At 42.2% G+C, this 16,984-nt stretch overlaps 2 protein-coding genes across 3 annotated transcripts; both read right to left on the bottom strand.

The window, feature by feature from the left end:
* Nucleotides 1-3,470: 3,470 nt before the first annotated feature.
* On the bottom strand, nucleotides 3,471-7,532 carry LOC109867206 (apoptosis-enhancing nuclease). 2 transcript variants are annotated; one of them, XM_020456217.2, is made up of 4 exons: nucleotides 7,227-7,532; nucleotides 6,122-6,880; nucleotides 5,653-5,853; nucleotides 3,471-4,465 (listed from the first exon to the last, which is right to left on the bottom strand). In XM_020456217.2, exons 2-4 carry the CDS (start codon nucleotides 6,866-6,868, stop codon nucleotides 4,265-4,267), a joined length of 1,149 nt encoding a protein of 382 aa, XP_020311806.1. In that variant the 5' UTR covers nucleotides 6,869-6,880; nucleotides 7,227-7,532; the 3' UTR covers nucleotides 3,471-4,264. The 2 variants fall into 2 exon arrangements, with proteins under 2 accessions (XP_020311806.1, XP_031657713.1); XM_031801853.1 differs by having other exon boundaries at nucleotides 7,202-7,238.
* Nucleotides 7,533-7,642: 110 nt separating this feature from the next.
* Nucleotides 7,643-16,933, bottom strand: LOC109867091 (protein disulfide-isomerase A3). The gene is made up of 13 exons (XM_020456005.2): nucleotides 16,621-16,933; nucleotides 15,477-15,555; nucleotides 15,183-15,300; nucleotides 14,957-15,064; nucleotides 14,694-14,823; nucleotides 13,520-13,636; nucleotides 13,089-13,214; nucleotides 12,636-12,818; nucleotides 9,808-9,916; nucleotides 9,424-9,552; nucleotides 9,254-9,333; nucleotides 9,065-9,122; nucleotides 7,643-8,924 (listed from the first exon to the last, which is right to left on the bottom strand). The coding sequence occupies exons 1-13, from the start codon at nucleotides 16,752-16,754 to the stop codon at nucleotides 8,820-8,822; spliced, it is 1,476 nt and encodes a 491-aa protein (XP_020311594.1). The 5' UTR covers nucleotides 16,755-16,933; the 3' UTR covers nucleotides 7,643-8,819.
* Between the last annotated feature and the right edge of the window lie 51 nt (nucleotides 16,934-16,984).

The raw sequence follows: 16,984 nt of genomic DNA, 5'->3' as shown, positions 1-16,984 counted from the left end.
GGCAAAAAGTGCTCTTCTCTGACGAGTCACGGTTTTGTCTCACCAGGGGTGATGGTCGGATTCGTATTTATCGTCGAAGGAATGTGCATTACACCGAGGCCTGTACTCTGGAGCGGGATCGATTTGAAGGTGGAGGGTCCGTCATGGTCTGGGAAGGTGTGTCACAGCATCATTGGACTGAGCTTGTTGTCGTTGCAGACAATCTCAATGATATGCGTTACAGGGAAGACATCCTCCTCCCTCGTGTGGTACCCTTCCTGCAGGCTCATCCTGACCTGACCCTTAAGAATGACAATGCCACCAGTCATGCTGCTCGTTCTGTGCATGAGTTCCTGCAAGACAGGAATGTCAGTGTTCTGCCCTGGCCAGCGAAGAGCTCGGATCTCAATCCCATTGAGCACGTCTGGGACCTGTTGGATCGGAGGGTGGGGGCCATTCCCCCCAGAAATGTCTGGGAACTTGCAGGTGCCTTGGTGGAAGAGTGGGGTAACATCTCACAGCAAGAACTGTCAAATCTGGTGCAGCCCATGAGGAGGAGATGCACTGCAGTACTTAATGCAGCTGGTGTCCACACCAGATACTGACTGTTACTTTTGATTTTGACCCCCTTTTGTTCAGGGACAGATTATTCAATTTCTGTTAGTCACATGTCTGTGGAACTTGTTCAGTTTATGTTTCAGTTGTTGAATCTTATGTTCATACAAATATTTACACGTTAAGTTTGCTGAAAATAAACGCAGTTGACAGTGAGAGGACGTTTCTTTTTAAAATGTGTTTATTACCTCAACTAACCGGTGCCCCTGCACATTGACTGTGTACCGTTAACCCCCTGTATATAGTCTTGCTGTTGTTATTTTACTGCTGCTCTTTAATTACTTGTTACTTTAATTTCTTATCCATATTTTTTTAACTGCATAGTTGGTTCGGGGCTCATGTGTAAGCATTTAACTGTAAGGCGAACACGTGTTGTATTCGGCGCATGTGACTAATACAATTCAATTTGTCATCCAAAATATAGTTAATACCCGTGACAAAAAGGTAGCACTTGCACTTTATGTAATTTATTAATCTTAATATTAAGGTGGCACGTTGATTTATAATGGTTAAGGGTTAACTATTATCTGACTAAGTTTTGGGTAAAAAAATATATATTTGAATGGTTGGCTCTTCAGAATCCACCACTTCCGTAGAATCACCCATTTAACACATTTGGGATGGATTGGAACGCCGACTTGCGAGCCAGGCCTAATCGGCCAACATCAGTGCCGGCCTCACTAATGCTCTGGCGGCTGAATGGAAGCAAGTCTCCGCAGCCATATTCCAACATCTACTGGAATGCTTTCCCAGAAGAGTTGAGGCTGTTAAAGCAGCAAAGAAGGGACCACATCCACATTAATGTCCATGACTTTGAAATTAGATGTTTGACGAGCCGATACACTACATGACCCAAAGTATCTTGCAGTATAAATCATGTATAGAGGTTCCAGAGAAAAGCTGATTATATGGAAGACTAGAGGACTTGCTGTACATTTGACGTCACAGCGACTCTGAAACGAGATCGAAAGCTAAACTGAGTTTGTTCCAAGATTGCACTCCCACCTAGTGGAGAAAACGAACAAGTTGCTCATATTCAAGGCAACAAAAAAAAGATGGATTCAGATCATATTAACACAGCGTTTGATCTGAAACATTTAGAGAGAAAAAAAGTGAAATTCCATGTTCGTGCAATGCTTTGGCACATCTATTTTGAAGTCCAGTTAAGACTGGAGGTCGACCGATTAATTAGGACCCATTTCAAGTTTTCATAACAATCGGCATTTTTGGACACTGATTGTGGACCATTTTTACATTTTTTACACCTAGGCAAGTCAGTTAAGAACACATTCTTATTTTCAGTGACGGACTAGGAACAGTGGGTTTAACTGCCTTGTTCAGGGGCAGAACGACAGATTTTTACCTTGTCAGGTCGGGGATGCGATCTTGCAGCCTTCCGGTTACTTCTCCAACGCTCTAACCCCGTTTTACATTGCACTCCACAAGGAGACTGTGTGGCAGGCTGAATACCTGTTACGCGAGTGCAGCAAGAAGCCAAGGTTAATTGCTAGCTAGCATTAAACTTATCTTTTAAAAAACAATCAATCTTAACATAATCACTAGTTAACAACACATGGTTGTTGATATTACTAGTTTATCTAGCGTGTCCTGCGTTGCATATAATCGATGCGGTGCCTGTTAATTTCTCATCGAATCACAGCCTACTTCGCCAAACGGGTGATGATTTAACAAGCGCATTCGCGAAAAAAAGCACTGTCGTTGCACGAATGTACATAACCATAAACATCAATGCCTTTCTTTAAAATCAATACACAAGTATATATTTTAAAACCTGCATATTTAGTTAATATTGCCTGCTAACATTAATTTATTTTAACTAGGGAAATTGTGTCACTTCTCTTGCGTTCCGTGCAAGCAGTCAGGGTATATGCAGCAGTTTGGGCCGCCTGGCTCGTTGCAAACTGTGTGAAGACCATTTATTTCTAACAAATATCTAAATTAATTTGCCAGAATTGTACATAATTATGACATAACATTGAAGGTTGTACATTGTAACAGCAAATGTAGACTTAGGGATGCCACCCGTTAGATAAAATACGGTTACGTATTTCAAAGAATAAATGTTGTTTTCGAAATTATACATTTCCGGATTTGAACATATTGACCTACGGCTCGTTTTTCTGTGTTATGTTATAATGAAGTCTATGATTTGATATTTGATAGAGCAGGCTCGTACACATTCATTCAAACAGCACTTTCGTGCGTTTGCCAGCAGCTCTTCAAGCCTATCAACTCCCGAGATTAGGCTGGTGTAACCGATGTGAAATAGCTAGCTAATCGCGTTTCAATCGGTGACGTCACTCGCTCTGAGACCTTGAAGTAGTTGTTCCCTTTGCTCTGCAAGTGCTGCGGCTTTTTTAGAGCGATGGGTAACGATGCTTCGAGGTTGGCTGTCGTCGATGTGTTCCTGGGGCGAGGAGAGGGATGGGAGCTATACCGTTACACTGGCAATACTAAAGTGCCTATAAGAACATCCAATAGTCAAAGGTATATTAAATACAAATGGTATAGAGAAATAGTCCTAATAACTACAACCTAAAACTTCATACCTGGGAATATTGAAGACTCGTGTTAAAAGGAACCACCAGCTTTCATATGTTCTCATGTTCTGAGCAAGGAACTTAGCTTTTTTACATGGCACATATTGCACTTTTACTTTCTTCCCCAACACTTTGTTTTTGCATTATTTAAACCAAATTGAACATGTTTCATTATTTGATGTATTAAATTAAAATAAGTGTTCATTCAGTATTGTTGTAATTGTCATTACAAATAAATAAAATCGGCATCGGCTTTTTTTGGTCCTCCAATAATCAATATTACAAATAATCGTCCGACCTCTCGGTAAGACAGTAAACATTTTCGTAAATTATTTTATTCCAATATATTGATATCCAATTAGGGCACAGGCACAGCAGGGTCTTCATAGAACAGCAGCATAAAACATCAAGTTGGCAGTATGGTTCACTATTAGGTGACTGAAGGGGCAAAGGACCACTCACCGGGAGATACTGGTGTAATTTCATGCAAGAAAGCTTAAAATGGTGAGTTAAAGGAATACTTCAGGATTTTGCCGCAGAGGCCCATTATCTACTTCCAGAGTTCGATGAACCCATGGATAATAAAATTGTGTGTGTCCAGTATGAAGGAAGTTAACATTGGTTTGCAAAACTACCTTTTAACTGGTGTTATAACAAGGGCCGCTAGCAGATACCCAGACTTCCAGGCATTGTTGTAATTATCCAAGTAGTAAGTTAAGCATGTGTTTCGTATCCAATTACCACTTTATCTACATGTTAAGTCAAACATGCTCTACATACACAAAAGACATATGGATGCAATGCATTCAAATAAATCCTGTGTCATTGCATTTGTTCCAAGATTGCCATTCTTGACATTGAGCGACTGGATGTGTTGCCATGACCTTATCCCCTGTGGAAACTGTGGCTCCCACCATGAGTGTGTGCAACATCAGCTAATCAGATTAATTTAATATCACCTCTTTTTCCACGAACTTCAGTTAATAGCCAGTCAGAAGAGCAGCTTGATATTGACTGAACCATACTGCCATGCTTGCCAAACTTGGATCATTTGACTTAAAACCCCTTGGCCTACATCTACCCCATCAACCCTCCTATACAGGCTTCTCTCAATGGCCATCATCGGTCAAGTCCTCTGGCCAGTACTGGTCCTGCATGTAGTGGTTTAAGGTAGCGGGGTCTGGGAGAATGCCTGTGCCTCGGTCCTTCATTCTCTCTCGCATGTCCTGTTCCCACTCCCGCTCCACAAGTTTATACAGGTCCAAGGAAGCCAGAGCATCCTCCACTGAACTGTGGCCCCTCCTTCCAACCTGTCAGGGACAAGACAAAGACCACGTGACATCGGACTCAAAATGACAAACGTTAAAACGCCAATGACCAACCCAACACAGTCAAGACTATTAACTTCTCTAGGGTAGAGGGCAGCTTTTGGAATTTTGGATGAAAAGCATGCCCAAATTAAACTGCCTTCTACTCGGGCCCAGAAGATAGGATATGCATATAGTTAGTTGATTTGGATAGAAAACACTAAAGTTTCCAAAACCGTTAAAATAATGTCTGTGAGTATAACAGAACTGATTTGGCAGGCGAAAACCTGAGAAAAATCCATCCCGGAAGGAGGAATTTTTGTGTGTGTAGTTTTCTATTCAATGCCATTACAGTATCCATTGACTTAGGACTCAAATTGCAGTCCCTATGCCTTCCACTAGAAGTCAAGTCTTTAGAAATGGTTTCAGGCTTGTATTCTGAACAATGAGGGAGTAAGAGCAGTCTGAATGAGTGGACCCTGCCGTGTCACAGAGAGAGTAGAGTGCCTTTCTTGTATACCTTTTAATATTGACGACGTTATTGTCCGGTTGAAATATTATAGATCATTTAGGCTAAAAACAACCTGAGGATTGAATATAAACATCGTTTGACATGTTTCTATGAACTTTACGGATACAATTTGGATTTGTCGTCTGCCTGTTGTGACTGCGTTTGAGCCTGTGGATTACTGAATAAAACGCGAACAAAACAGGTTTTCAGATACAAAGAGACTTTTATCGAACAAAGGGAACATTTATTGAATAAATGAATGTCTTCTGAGTGCAAACATGAAGATCAAAAGGTAAGGGATTCATTTTCTCTCTATTTCTGACTTGTTTATCAACTCTTCTACTTGGCTGGTTACTGTTTGTAATGATTTGTCTGCTGGGCTATGTTCTCAAATCATTTCAAGGTATGCTTTCGCCGTAAAGCATTTTTGAAATTTGACACAGTGGTTGGATTCACGAGAAGTTAATCTTTAAACCTATGTTTAATATTTGTATATTTTCTGAATTTTTATAATTAGTATTTCTGTATTTGAATTTGGCGCTCTGCAATCTCACTGGATGTTGGCCAGGTGGGACCCACATACCCTAGAGAGGTTAAGATATCCATAGATCTTTTCAGATCCCTAACCTCAGACGCTTTTAAAAACATGGTCACCAAACACACCGAGAGGACCGCTCACCTGTATTTTCCTGTTTAGGAGGCTGTTGGCCAGGATCTTGAGTGAGACGCAGCGCTTTGTGGGGAAGCCAGCCAGTCGCCTGAGCAGACGCATACCACTTGTGTCCCTGATCATGTGACCCGGGTGGTTGAAATCCAAGGCCCGGAAGTCGTTGTACAGAGCATGGCCGATCACCACTTTCCCATCCAGTATTCCTAGTATCTGGACCAGAAAAGCAGACATAGTATTGGTGGCCATTATCAACAGGAACACACATACAAGACAAATAGGAATAATCAAAGTATTAAACAAATCATAAACAGCTTCAAATTGCACCTCTACTTTCCTTTGAGACCCTGGCTAGGTCCAGTTGGGATTTTTAGCATATAGACTACTGTAATCTTTGGTCCAGAAGTCACAAAGGAAATAATACTATTAAAAAGGCCAAATAGAACCAGACAATATGATTAGGGGTTAGTTCTCTTCTTACCTCTGTCCTAGCCTTGGGGAAGGGCAGAGCGTTCTGTAAATGGTGCCTCTGGATGCCACTCCAACGGGTCCTGTAGTCGGTCACAGCCTGGCACGGACGGATGTACTTATCGTAGAGGACATTGCCATGGTAATCTACCAAGCTGCAGCGTGCCAATTCACTAGTGCGCCCAGCCAGCCCTGTACCAACCATCTCGCAGTCCATTGCCACCACCGTGGTCGGGCACATGGTGAGGCAGGGAGAAGTGCGTCCACTAGCAGGAGGGCTGGCCTCAGACGAGAATCCACTGTCCACCTCCCATAGTTCACTCAGAGCGGCCCCAACCAGCTTTTTGCCTTCTGAAGTCTGCTGGTTGGCTACACGGTTGTCCCCAGAAGCAGCTGGACAACCAGCTATCAGTAAACCCTCTACTGTGGGGGGCAATGGCAGTCCAAATTTAGCAACATGAGTCCATGAGTCTGTGGTTTTTAGAGTGCTATCAACTTCTAGACACGTGTGTCTCGCAGGTAATTTTATATGTTTTACTCTTTGGATAGTGTCTCGCGTTTTATTGTTTTCCTCTATCCTTTTTCTCTTATTGGAGATGTTATTCTTCTTTTGATGCTTCTTCCGTGCTCTGGCGTTCTCCACTGCACTGAGGAACATGGCTTTCCGGGATAAATATCTGTAGTTGTTGATAAGTCCCCAATATTTGCGATGGGTTTTACTTCCAGTTGAAGTGCATGCTTCAGACATCGCTCTTTCCATGTAGTATCACATCTGCAACACACCTTTTAATTTATTTCATTGGCAAAAAACGAACGAAAAGACTAAATTATACTAGAAGTTTAAGTTACGGCACAATAGCTAGAACTAGCTACCACAATTGAGAAAACGAACAAATTCATGACTAAAGAGTAGAAATGATGCCAAAGATAGTGTCTAAATGTCACATCTGTCCGTGCTCCGGACCGCGTGTTACCAACGTGGCAAAATCAAATGAACAATCAAAATGTCGAAAAATAACATAAAAGGTCATTGCTTAGCTGTATGACATTGACTAAACAAAACATTATGCTAACGAATTAATACCTAAATTACCTAAAGCATGAATAGCATACAGTACCTCTGCTGACACGTCCACCCGTCCCGAACACTCGACTGAACAAGCCCAGGCAAGGTTTACTGACTTGACACTGATTGGCTCGTAGGCAAGTAAGCCCCGCCTTTGGCCTTCGTTCTCAACTTTGATTGGACCGTAGTTAAACCAATCCTACCAATCAGAGAAAAATACCAACTCGTGGCCTGATGTGAGTCATTTCACAGAATAACTTCCAGGTTAACAAAATGTGCTGAAAAAGCCCAAAAGATGCTGCCCTCTACTGGAGAGGAAAATCAGTTAATTCCAGCGTTCAAGTCTGATTCACACAGATTGGAACTCAGAGACATAGCAGCAGGAAGTAGGGGTACTGCAGCACCCCCCCAAAAGAAAATAAATTAATACAAAATATATTTTAGGGCAAAAATATTGTTTCACAATAGTAGTGCACTGGGCCTTTACAAGTCCTGTATTTTTATTTTCCAGGGAAGTAATTTAAGAACAAATTCTTAATGTAAATAACGGCCTAGTTTGCGCAAGTGGGTTAACTGCCTTGTTCAGGTACAGAAGGACAGATTTTTACCTTGTCAGCTCAGGGATTCAATTTAGCAACCATTTGGTTACTGGGCCAACGCTCTAACCTCTAGGCTACCTGCCACCCCAAACCGTATTAGCAGTTCGATATAGCGCTCTGTAGGCAGACCTTTGCCACCTAGGAAATGTGACAAGACCTTCTCATATAGTACTCAATTACCCCTGCTCTTAACCATTCAGGTGCTTAATCTACAAATCAGTGGTCACAGAAGAATTTCACACCTCTGCTCAAAGATCAATGACATTACACAGCAACATCTGCAAAGCACAAACTGTTTTCACAAGAGGAAAATAAACCATTACACTTGACTTAGTGCACACTGGTGTCTTTGGAAATGGCCTCTCATAATCAAGGCCGGTTTCCTGGAAACAGAATAAGCCTATTCCTGGACTAAAACACCTTTTCAATAGAGTATCTCCATGGAGCATGCTTTTAGGTCAAGGAGTAAGCTATAAAAACACTCCCATTAAAAGTGCAACATTCTATAGAATGGTCCTCTGTGGTTTTGAAGAATATGTTTTAGATCCTAATTACCTTAGAATTCCTCATGGAATTATATATTTTTTCTATTCTACTACTAGGGTCATACACAGCTTAATAATGTTCTATACACCTGACTGAAAACAGATACATTTCTCCATAAATTCAAATATAAACATGCATTTTGTTTTGTGGGCCTTTTATTCCCAATCCTTCCAAAATGTACAAAAATGTGGTTAAAAATAGAATTACCATAACCACCCCGCTTTCAGAAAAAAACTAAACAATAGATGACTGGAAATTGGTCTCAAACCAAAGTGCATCAGAGGTACAGACCAGGGGAAATAATCTCCATTTCAAAACTGTCCCTCTTTCCATACATTTTCAAATCAGGCAGGCCCTGGCCACCACCACCACCTTCCAGTGTTCCCAGAGCAGCAGGACCCAAGGGAGGGTTCAGAGCATTCTGTAGTTCACTAAAAATTGGAATATAATTTAGTTCCATCAGTGTTTCCTGCCTCGGACTGTTGGCTCCAGTTGAGCTTCTATAGCTCGGTCTGCTTCTTCTTGGACTTCTCTTCTTGAGCCACCAGAGGGTTGGTGGCCTCCCTCTTCAGGTAGGAGATAAAATCACTGACCTCGCGAGCACCCTGAAAAAAACCCCATCAAACCCAGGTAAGCTGCTGCATCAACGTGAGACAATGAGGTCTAAGTGGGAGTACCCTTTCAGTCTTACATGAGCCAGATACTTTAACCCAAGGGGTATATGTTATGTATACTCGGGACGAACCTCATATTTCTTTGGGCTCATTTTCTGTCCAGCTGGAGCAAAGAAGATGGTGGGGAATCTGAAACAGTGGTATGGGATGGGGAAACATGAAGATCAAGGTGTAACACAGACGGGACTTGTTTGACATGTAGGTCCTGTGTGTGTCAAGCACTTTCCAAATAGTTCTGACTTGAAAGACTTATCACTCACCCCCTGACTTCGTATTGAGATGGGACGTCATTGGCTGTGGCGTCCATCTTTGCGATGACAATGTTGGGATCACTGGACAGCTGTGAGGTAGGGGAGGGAAATGGTTAGTCTCACGTGCCAATGTAGAATGGCCATGACATAGTCAAGATTTAAAAATCAGTAGCCCTTACCTTCTCTCCCAGCTCTTTCCACTTGGGCTCCAGGCTCTTGCAGTGGCCGCACCACGGGGCGTAGAACTCAATCAGCACGTCCTTTTCTTCGTTGTTCACAATGGCGTCAAAGTTCTCAGCCACCACAGTCTGGTGAACAGAGGGAAAAAATAAAGTTAGCCTTGGTGAGAATGGTTTACACAGACAAACCTTGAGAAAACCTGTGCTTTTTTTTTTTTAAATGGCGTAAACTAGGGGAATCTCTCAAACAGCACAACATAAACCTAGGCCCCCCCCCCAACACACTGCTCTCATTGGAAATCATTGAGTTGCTGTGTTTCTCCCCCAGGTTTGGGAGCACCCACCCTTAACCACTTGCAATTTCAGTCTCAAGTGCGGACTCACCTTGACGGGGCCGTCATTGTTCTCAGGGCTGGGCTCAGACTTGAGGTAACGCTTCAGCTTGCCGTCAAAGTAGTCCTGCAGGAAACGCTCCAGGGCCTTGCCGTCACGTCTGTGGAAGACCAAGACATTGGACTGAATCAGTAGGGAATAGCACGTGGGGAAATAAAACCCAGACACAGGACGTTTCTACTTCCACCGAGGTCATCAAGACCCATTAGTGCTTCTATATTGGGTGGAAAGTGTACATGATATCCTTTGCCACAGAGTTTAAAATGTCACAAATTTGGCTCCAAAAGCCCCAAGTGCTTTTTAGCATTCTTCAAGGGTCGCTTGAAATGTTAATGGAATTCAATGGCAGGTTGTACTCACTGTCACGTGAAGGTGATGAGTGCGTGTGAATTCCCTAGGTAAATTACAGGTAGCCCTTGTATGATCAATAAACTCATAACCACTAAATCATTAACCAGTCTGTCACCCTAGAGATGGAACGATACAACGAAAAATTACAGACACCCACATTGTCTTCCTCTTACCAAAGCATTTTGGCTTACATTGGTCATTTTGATCCACAACATTCCTGTAGATTGTTCTAAAAACCATTATTTGGTGAACAGTAATAGCCTATGCATTATGTTGATTCCTGCTATGAAAGTATCTGTTAAGTTCATGTTTTAAGTATCCCTATATTTCTGTTATTACAGGGCTATCACTCTGTCAAGAGTGAGCCTGCACGGGAAGTTTGGTTGATGGACCTAGCCTTGAGTGGAATGGCTACCTTGTAGTGTGTTCATACGGTATAGTAAACGTTGTTAAACTGGAACCTTGTGTCATTTTGAGTTAACAGTATCTACCTGTCCCCGTCGGCTGCTGACGCTCACTCCCTCGAGCGATGCATTTTGAGAACCCCAAGCAACACAAAATACTCATGGGGGGGGGGGGGGGGGAGAATCAAATTGATGTTAAAAAAAAAAAATGTATACAATCGCTTACATAAATATTCAACCCCCTGAATCAATCATGTTAGCATCACCTTTGGCAGCGATTACAGCATTAAGTCTTTCTGGGTTAGTCTCTAAGAGCTTTCCACACCTGGATTGTGCAAGATTTGCCCGTTATTCTTTTCAAGAATCTTCAAGCTCTGTCAAATTGGTTGTTGATCATTGCTAGACAACCATTTTTCCGGTTTTGCTATAGTTTTGACTTAAATCTGCTTGTAAATCTAACTCAGCCACTCAGGAACATTCATGGTCCTCTTGGTAAGCAACTCCAGTGTAGATTTGGCCATGTTATTATCCTACTGAAAGGTGAATTCATCTCCCAGTGTCTGGTGGAAAGCAGACCGAACCAGGTTTTCCTCTAGGATTTAGCCTATTTCTGTTAATTTTTTTATCCTGAAAAACTCCCCCTTAAAGATTACAGGCACACAAACATGATGCAGCCACCACTATGCCGGGAAATATGGGAGAGGTACTCAGTAATGTGCTGTAGCAGATGTTCCCCAAACATAACACTCTGCATTCAGGACAAAATTCAGGCTGCAACAACAAAATGTGGAAAATGTCAAGGGGGTGTGAATACTTTGAATGCATTGTATGACCGTTGCTCAAAATGCTATTGCGGGAAAAAGACAGAAAAACTACTGTCGTTCTAGTTACAGAGGGGAGTGTAACAGCTTTCCTGAGAGTACATCATACATTTTGGGGCAGCAGGGTAGCCTAGTGGTTAGAGCGTTGGCCTAGTAACCGGAAGGTTGCAAGTTGAAACCCCAGAGCTGACAAGGTACAAATCTGTCATTCTGCCCCTGAACAGGCAGTTAACCCACTGTTCCTAGGCAGTCATTGAAAATAAGAATTTGTTCTTAACTAACTTTCCTAGTTAAATAAAAAGGTAAAATAAATAAAAACTAAATACATGCCTAACCTCATAATACTGATTTCATGGCACCACTTTACAGCCGGAGTAGGCTGTAGTGTGGTATGGTTGATGTGCCGCGGAGCACACCGCTCACAGCGAATAGCCCTGCATCAAGTAGCCTAGCCCTAGACATCAAGTAGCCTAGCCCTAGACATCAAGTAGCCTAGCCCTAGCCTAGCCCTAGACATCAAGTAGCCTAGCCCTAGACATCAAGTAGCCTAGCCCTAGACATCAAGTAGCCTAGCCCTAGACATCAAGTAGCCTAGCCCTAGACATCAAGTAGCCTAGCCCTAGACATCAAGTAGCCTAGCCCTAGACATCAAGTAGCCTAGCCCTAGACATCAAGTAGCCTAGCCCTAGCGCTGGACAATGTTTTTGTAGGACATTAGCCTACATTTACTGAGTCAGAAATTAAGCAGCAATACCATATTTTAGAGTTAGTAATCTAGCTACGTGTTTTGAGTTCCCACTTCCTCAGGTGGTCAATAATACGTCCCTTAAGCCAATGTGCACAAAGACGTCAGCAAGTTCTGAGGAGTCGAAAAACACATGGATTATTCTGGATCCTATTTTGACAGGTTGCACATAATATCAATGATGCATTGGCACTGGGAAGAAAATGTTTTAAAAAATTAAATACAAAAATAAAACTCTAGAGCCCTGCCGCTTGTAATGTAAAGCAACTGTCAGTTAAATGTTGTGGTATTTGTTGTTATCGAGCAAAAGTTACATTTATCGCGATATAACTTTGTCCATATCTCCCAGCTCTAGCACCCCCCCCCCCCCCCCCCCCAAAAAAAAAAACATCGGAATTTATCACATTTGTGTCTATATCGCCTAGTTCTACGTCACCCTAACCTAAGAGATACCATGTCCGAAGTGCCATTTTGAGTTGCATGGTGAGTGACACTTACGAGAACTCCTCAGCCATGACGTATTTGTCTCCCTTGGCAGTGCGGATGCCAACCACGGGCAGCTCTCCGGAGCTGGCGTCCAGGCCCATCTCAGAGATGTCGTGGCTGAAGCTGTTCTTGCTGGCCACGGCAAAGTTCAGCGTTTTCCCCTGGTCCAGGAAGCTCTTGGCCACCTTCATTACCCTATAGACAGCAAGAGAGAGGGAGCTGGGATCATACAACAATGCTTTGGAACATTTTGTCATGGATCCCAAAGAGTCCACTTATATGCAAATCTGTTGCAAATCTCCATTGAACATGCTTTTTCCCCATCAGTGTCCAGGAAACCAGAATTCAGAGTAAACAAAATGAGGTACAAGTTCAGGCTTGGGAACTGACAGATAGAGAAAATACACTAAGGCACACAAAGGAGGTTCCCTCCTGGGAGTAAGTGTTATTTATTAGGGACCCTACCGGTTCCTCCAGTAGTTGGAGCCTTTGGGGTTCTTCTCATAGTCCACATCATAGTAGGCCACCAGCAGGTCCTTGTCCTTCATTTGGTCCTTATTGTCATCAGTCATGTGGGGGCACATTCCAAAGCTGATGGAGAAAAAAAATAATTATATCAGTGTAAGAGGTACAACTCATTTCATTAATGTCAGCATCCAAAATGCAGTGTCAAAGATGTACAACTTGTTAAAAATATGTCACCATCTCATCCATCTCGACTGTGGGATTGAAACAAAATAAAAAATAAGGGCTGCTCTTCAGAGAAATTGGACTTAACTGGCCCATGCATCTCCCAAGAATTCATTAAATACGCCAACAACAAAAATCCATTCAAACTGCCGATGCGTATTTTACTGCAGGCAACACGAGGGAGAACATTTTGTGGTAAAACTCACATGTTGTCCTGGACAAACTTCTTGATCATGGCGTTGGTGAACTTGTCCTCACTGAACTTGATACTGCTCTCTTCAAATTTGTTGCTGAGGCGTGCTGGACGGAACAGAATGATTCCCCTGCAATAAAACAGAACACAAGCAGTCAGATCGAGAGACACAAGGACACTCAAACATAATCTATGAACTGATACACAAAACACCAGATTCAAAATGGTTGAGTTTTTCAATATAAAGTATATAAAATTCTCAACCAATGGAAATATATATATATATATATATATATATATATATATGGGATACAAGCATCCCAGCTCTGCATATTCTGCTGTGAAGAGACAGAATCATTAGATCATTTGTTTTGTCCATATGTAGCTTGTTTTTGGTCACAGGTTCAGGAATGGCTGAAGAATTGCAACAATTACCTGGAGCCAACTCCGCAAATAGCACCGCTGGGTGATTTGAAAAGTCATAGTCACATGCTCCGAGCAAAAATGGTTCCATTTAATTTACAATCTGTAGGAACTATGCACCTAGAAAGGTTCAGAACTTTAGTGAATCACAGCTGATTAATATATAGCAAATCATCTGGATGGTATTCAGAGATAGGAGGGGTTGAGGGTAACTGAAGGATGAGACTAAAAGCAAACATGATATCAGGTATCCAATTGAAATATGGAGTGCAGGGAAGCGATCACGTGGCAGGAATTGATAAGGGGCGAGAGCCATGGATTAGTGCCTAGCAGTAAAGACAATGTTTTTACAGATGTGTAAGTGGACACTCAGCTTAGGAGGAAGGGTTAAATATCAGTGCTTGTGTGAAAAGGTTTGTGTCTAATGTAGCTGTATCGATCCTCTGGGAAGAATACATTTGGTTGAGCTTTCATAGCGTCCATTGAGTTTTTTACTCTGAGAATTAGAACCTAACAATGTAAAATATGGAGTTTGTAAAATGTATATAGTATGTATGAGCTGGAAGTAGAAGCCTAAGTGTTGTTGTGCATTAGTTTACGCCAACTAGGGGAGGGGTTAGGGAAATATAATAATAACACACAAATATATGGGGAATTGGAAATGATACAGACAATTATATTGGTAGAAGCCACAATCTGCAATATTAAAGCTGGTCTACCCTCAGGGTAAGTGGAAAAAACACAATGTTAAGAGGAGCACTCACTCTCCCTCCACGCCATGCTTCTGGAGAAGCTCCCCAGAGTTGGTGTGCGCAAAGCGGAAGGACTCTCGGAGGGCACTGGCCGACTTAAGGAACTCTGCTTGGGCTGGGCTTCCACCGTCAGCAAAGAAACCTGGACAGGACAGACACAGGAAATATGCCATACAGTGAAATATGATTGACAACAAAGGAAAAAGTTGAAAAACTTTACTGTCATTTAGTTTTGTTTATTTATGAAGAGGTCAACTTCCAAAGGCTAAACCTACCCACAACACTTGCGTCACGGTCTCCGACATACTTCGTAAAATCTGCCTCGGTCTTGAGCTCTACGGAAGATGGGCCAGCCTGCTTCTTTAGATGGCTCACAATCCCATCTGACAGAGAGAGAGACCATTGAAATACCTGGTCAAAACATGCAATAGGTGACAGGCATTTATTATGCTTTTGTATCTAAGCGTATCAGACTTAACACGGCATGTTAAGTCCAAATACCTGCAGTTCTGGGCCCATCGTAGGCACCGGCATCCTCTCCGTCTTTGAAGATCTTCAGTGTTGGGTAACCGCTAACTCCGTACTTCTGGCACACATTGTTTTGGACCGTGCAGTCAACCTAAAGCACAATGACAGGTGGCCATTACTTAGTGAATGTGACAAAGAGCACAAACTAGGTGACTAACTCAGTTTATAAACCTTGTAGACATGGCTGTCTTTACAGGAGTATGGAGATTTCACACAAAGGTAACATTTTAATGTACAAACGGTAGGTGCATTAAGTGACTAAAGTACCTTGGCCAATGCGACAATGCCTTTCAGACGTGTTGCTGCCACCTCAAACTCCGGAGCTAGCCGTTTACAATGGCCACACCTAAGGGACACACGTGAGGTAAACGGAGATCAGTAAAACAAAAGCTTGACCCTTATGTTGCCGTTAATAATCCATTCAGACCTTAGTTTGAAATCTAGAGGATGGGTGGGCTTTAAAAGCAGGTGGAATTTGATACTACCGTGATGGATTAAATGGATGGGTGTAAATTAACGTTTTAATAAACGCAGCCGCAATGTTGAGGAAAAAGGAAATCCAGATTATTGCTGGAAAATACAAATCTGTGAATGAAGTTATCAAATATTAAAACTATCTTGAAAAGGATAGAGGGTTCTGATCACCCGATGAAGTCTTGTTCAAGTTTGACAGCATTGAACTACCTGCTAACTGTTCTGGGGACCAATCAGGAGTAGCCACCCAAACTTCACTGGCCAATCATAAGGTTACAAAAGTGGTATGCCAAGCCCCCACGTTAGGTGATTTTAAACCCATTTTAGCTCGCTTATAGCCTCCAAGTTAAGCTTGAGAGGTAAACAAGTTACATTTGAGGAAACTCATGCTCAACCTGAAACTCTACGAAATAAAATTATATTTTCTATTATATGAAACATTGTGGCTTGCCAGGCCACATCCAAAGTAGCCAACTTAGTTACATACTAACTGTGTCCATTCTGAGACACCCAGCTAGCTAGTATAACATATGATATTTGATAACGAGCAACGCTATGTAGCCAGCAAAGTGCATGTAAGAAATAAGCAGAAATGGGTCACTATGGCCAATTTGACATTCACTTCCTAGCAAATGTTATGAGTTAACCATTAAGTAGGAAACGTTAACGTTAGAAAAGTGTTTGTTTCCTCAACCAGCTAACGTTAATACATATAGTTAGCTAGCAGCTAGCTAACAGTTAGTTGACAGCCAGAGTCAACTATTCAATTCTATAGAGCGTTAACTATTTCTATTACTACTATTTTTTTGTGTGTATGTCTTCCTCTTGCGCGAGTTACTGGACAGTAGAGCTAGCTAACAGTGTATATTCACTGGAGACAAAATTGTAACAATTTAGCCTCAACATGTAGTTAACTATGCGTTTCTGTAGACCTTACCATGGCGCAAAGAATTCCACTAGAATCATCCCGTGATCTCCAATTTTACTGTCGAAATCATCATCAGAGAATTCGATCACATCACTCGCCCGGGCAGCCCCGGAGAGAACAATGAAAAAAAGCAATTTCAACATTGCAAATTCAAATGTAAACGCCGTTTTTTTGGGGAAACCCTCCTAATGTGATAATGTGCTAGGCCCAATGTTGGAGGCACTTGTGGAAAGAGAAAAGGCTATTAGTGGAGATGGTAAGGATGCGAATGACTGCGCTGCTAAACAAAAGTGTGGCATCTCACCATTGGATTTTGAACAGCGTCATACTGTCTGAATCAGCCAATAAGAGTCAGGCACATATGATTTCCTTG

Source organism: Oncorhynchus kisutch, linkage group LG22 (assembly GCF_002021735.2).
Source record: "Oncorhynchus kisutch isolate 150728-3 linkage group LG22, Okis_V2, whole genome shotgun sequence".
NCBI classification, from domain to species: domain Eukaryota; kingdom Metazoa; phylum Chordata; class Actinopteri; order Salmoniformes; family Salmonidae; genus Oncorhynchus; species Oncorhynchus kisutch.
Note: the sequence above shows the minus strand (reverse complement) of the source record. Positions and strands in the feature narration are given on the sequence as shown.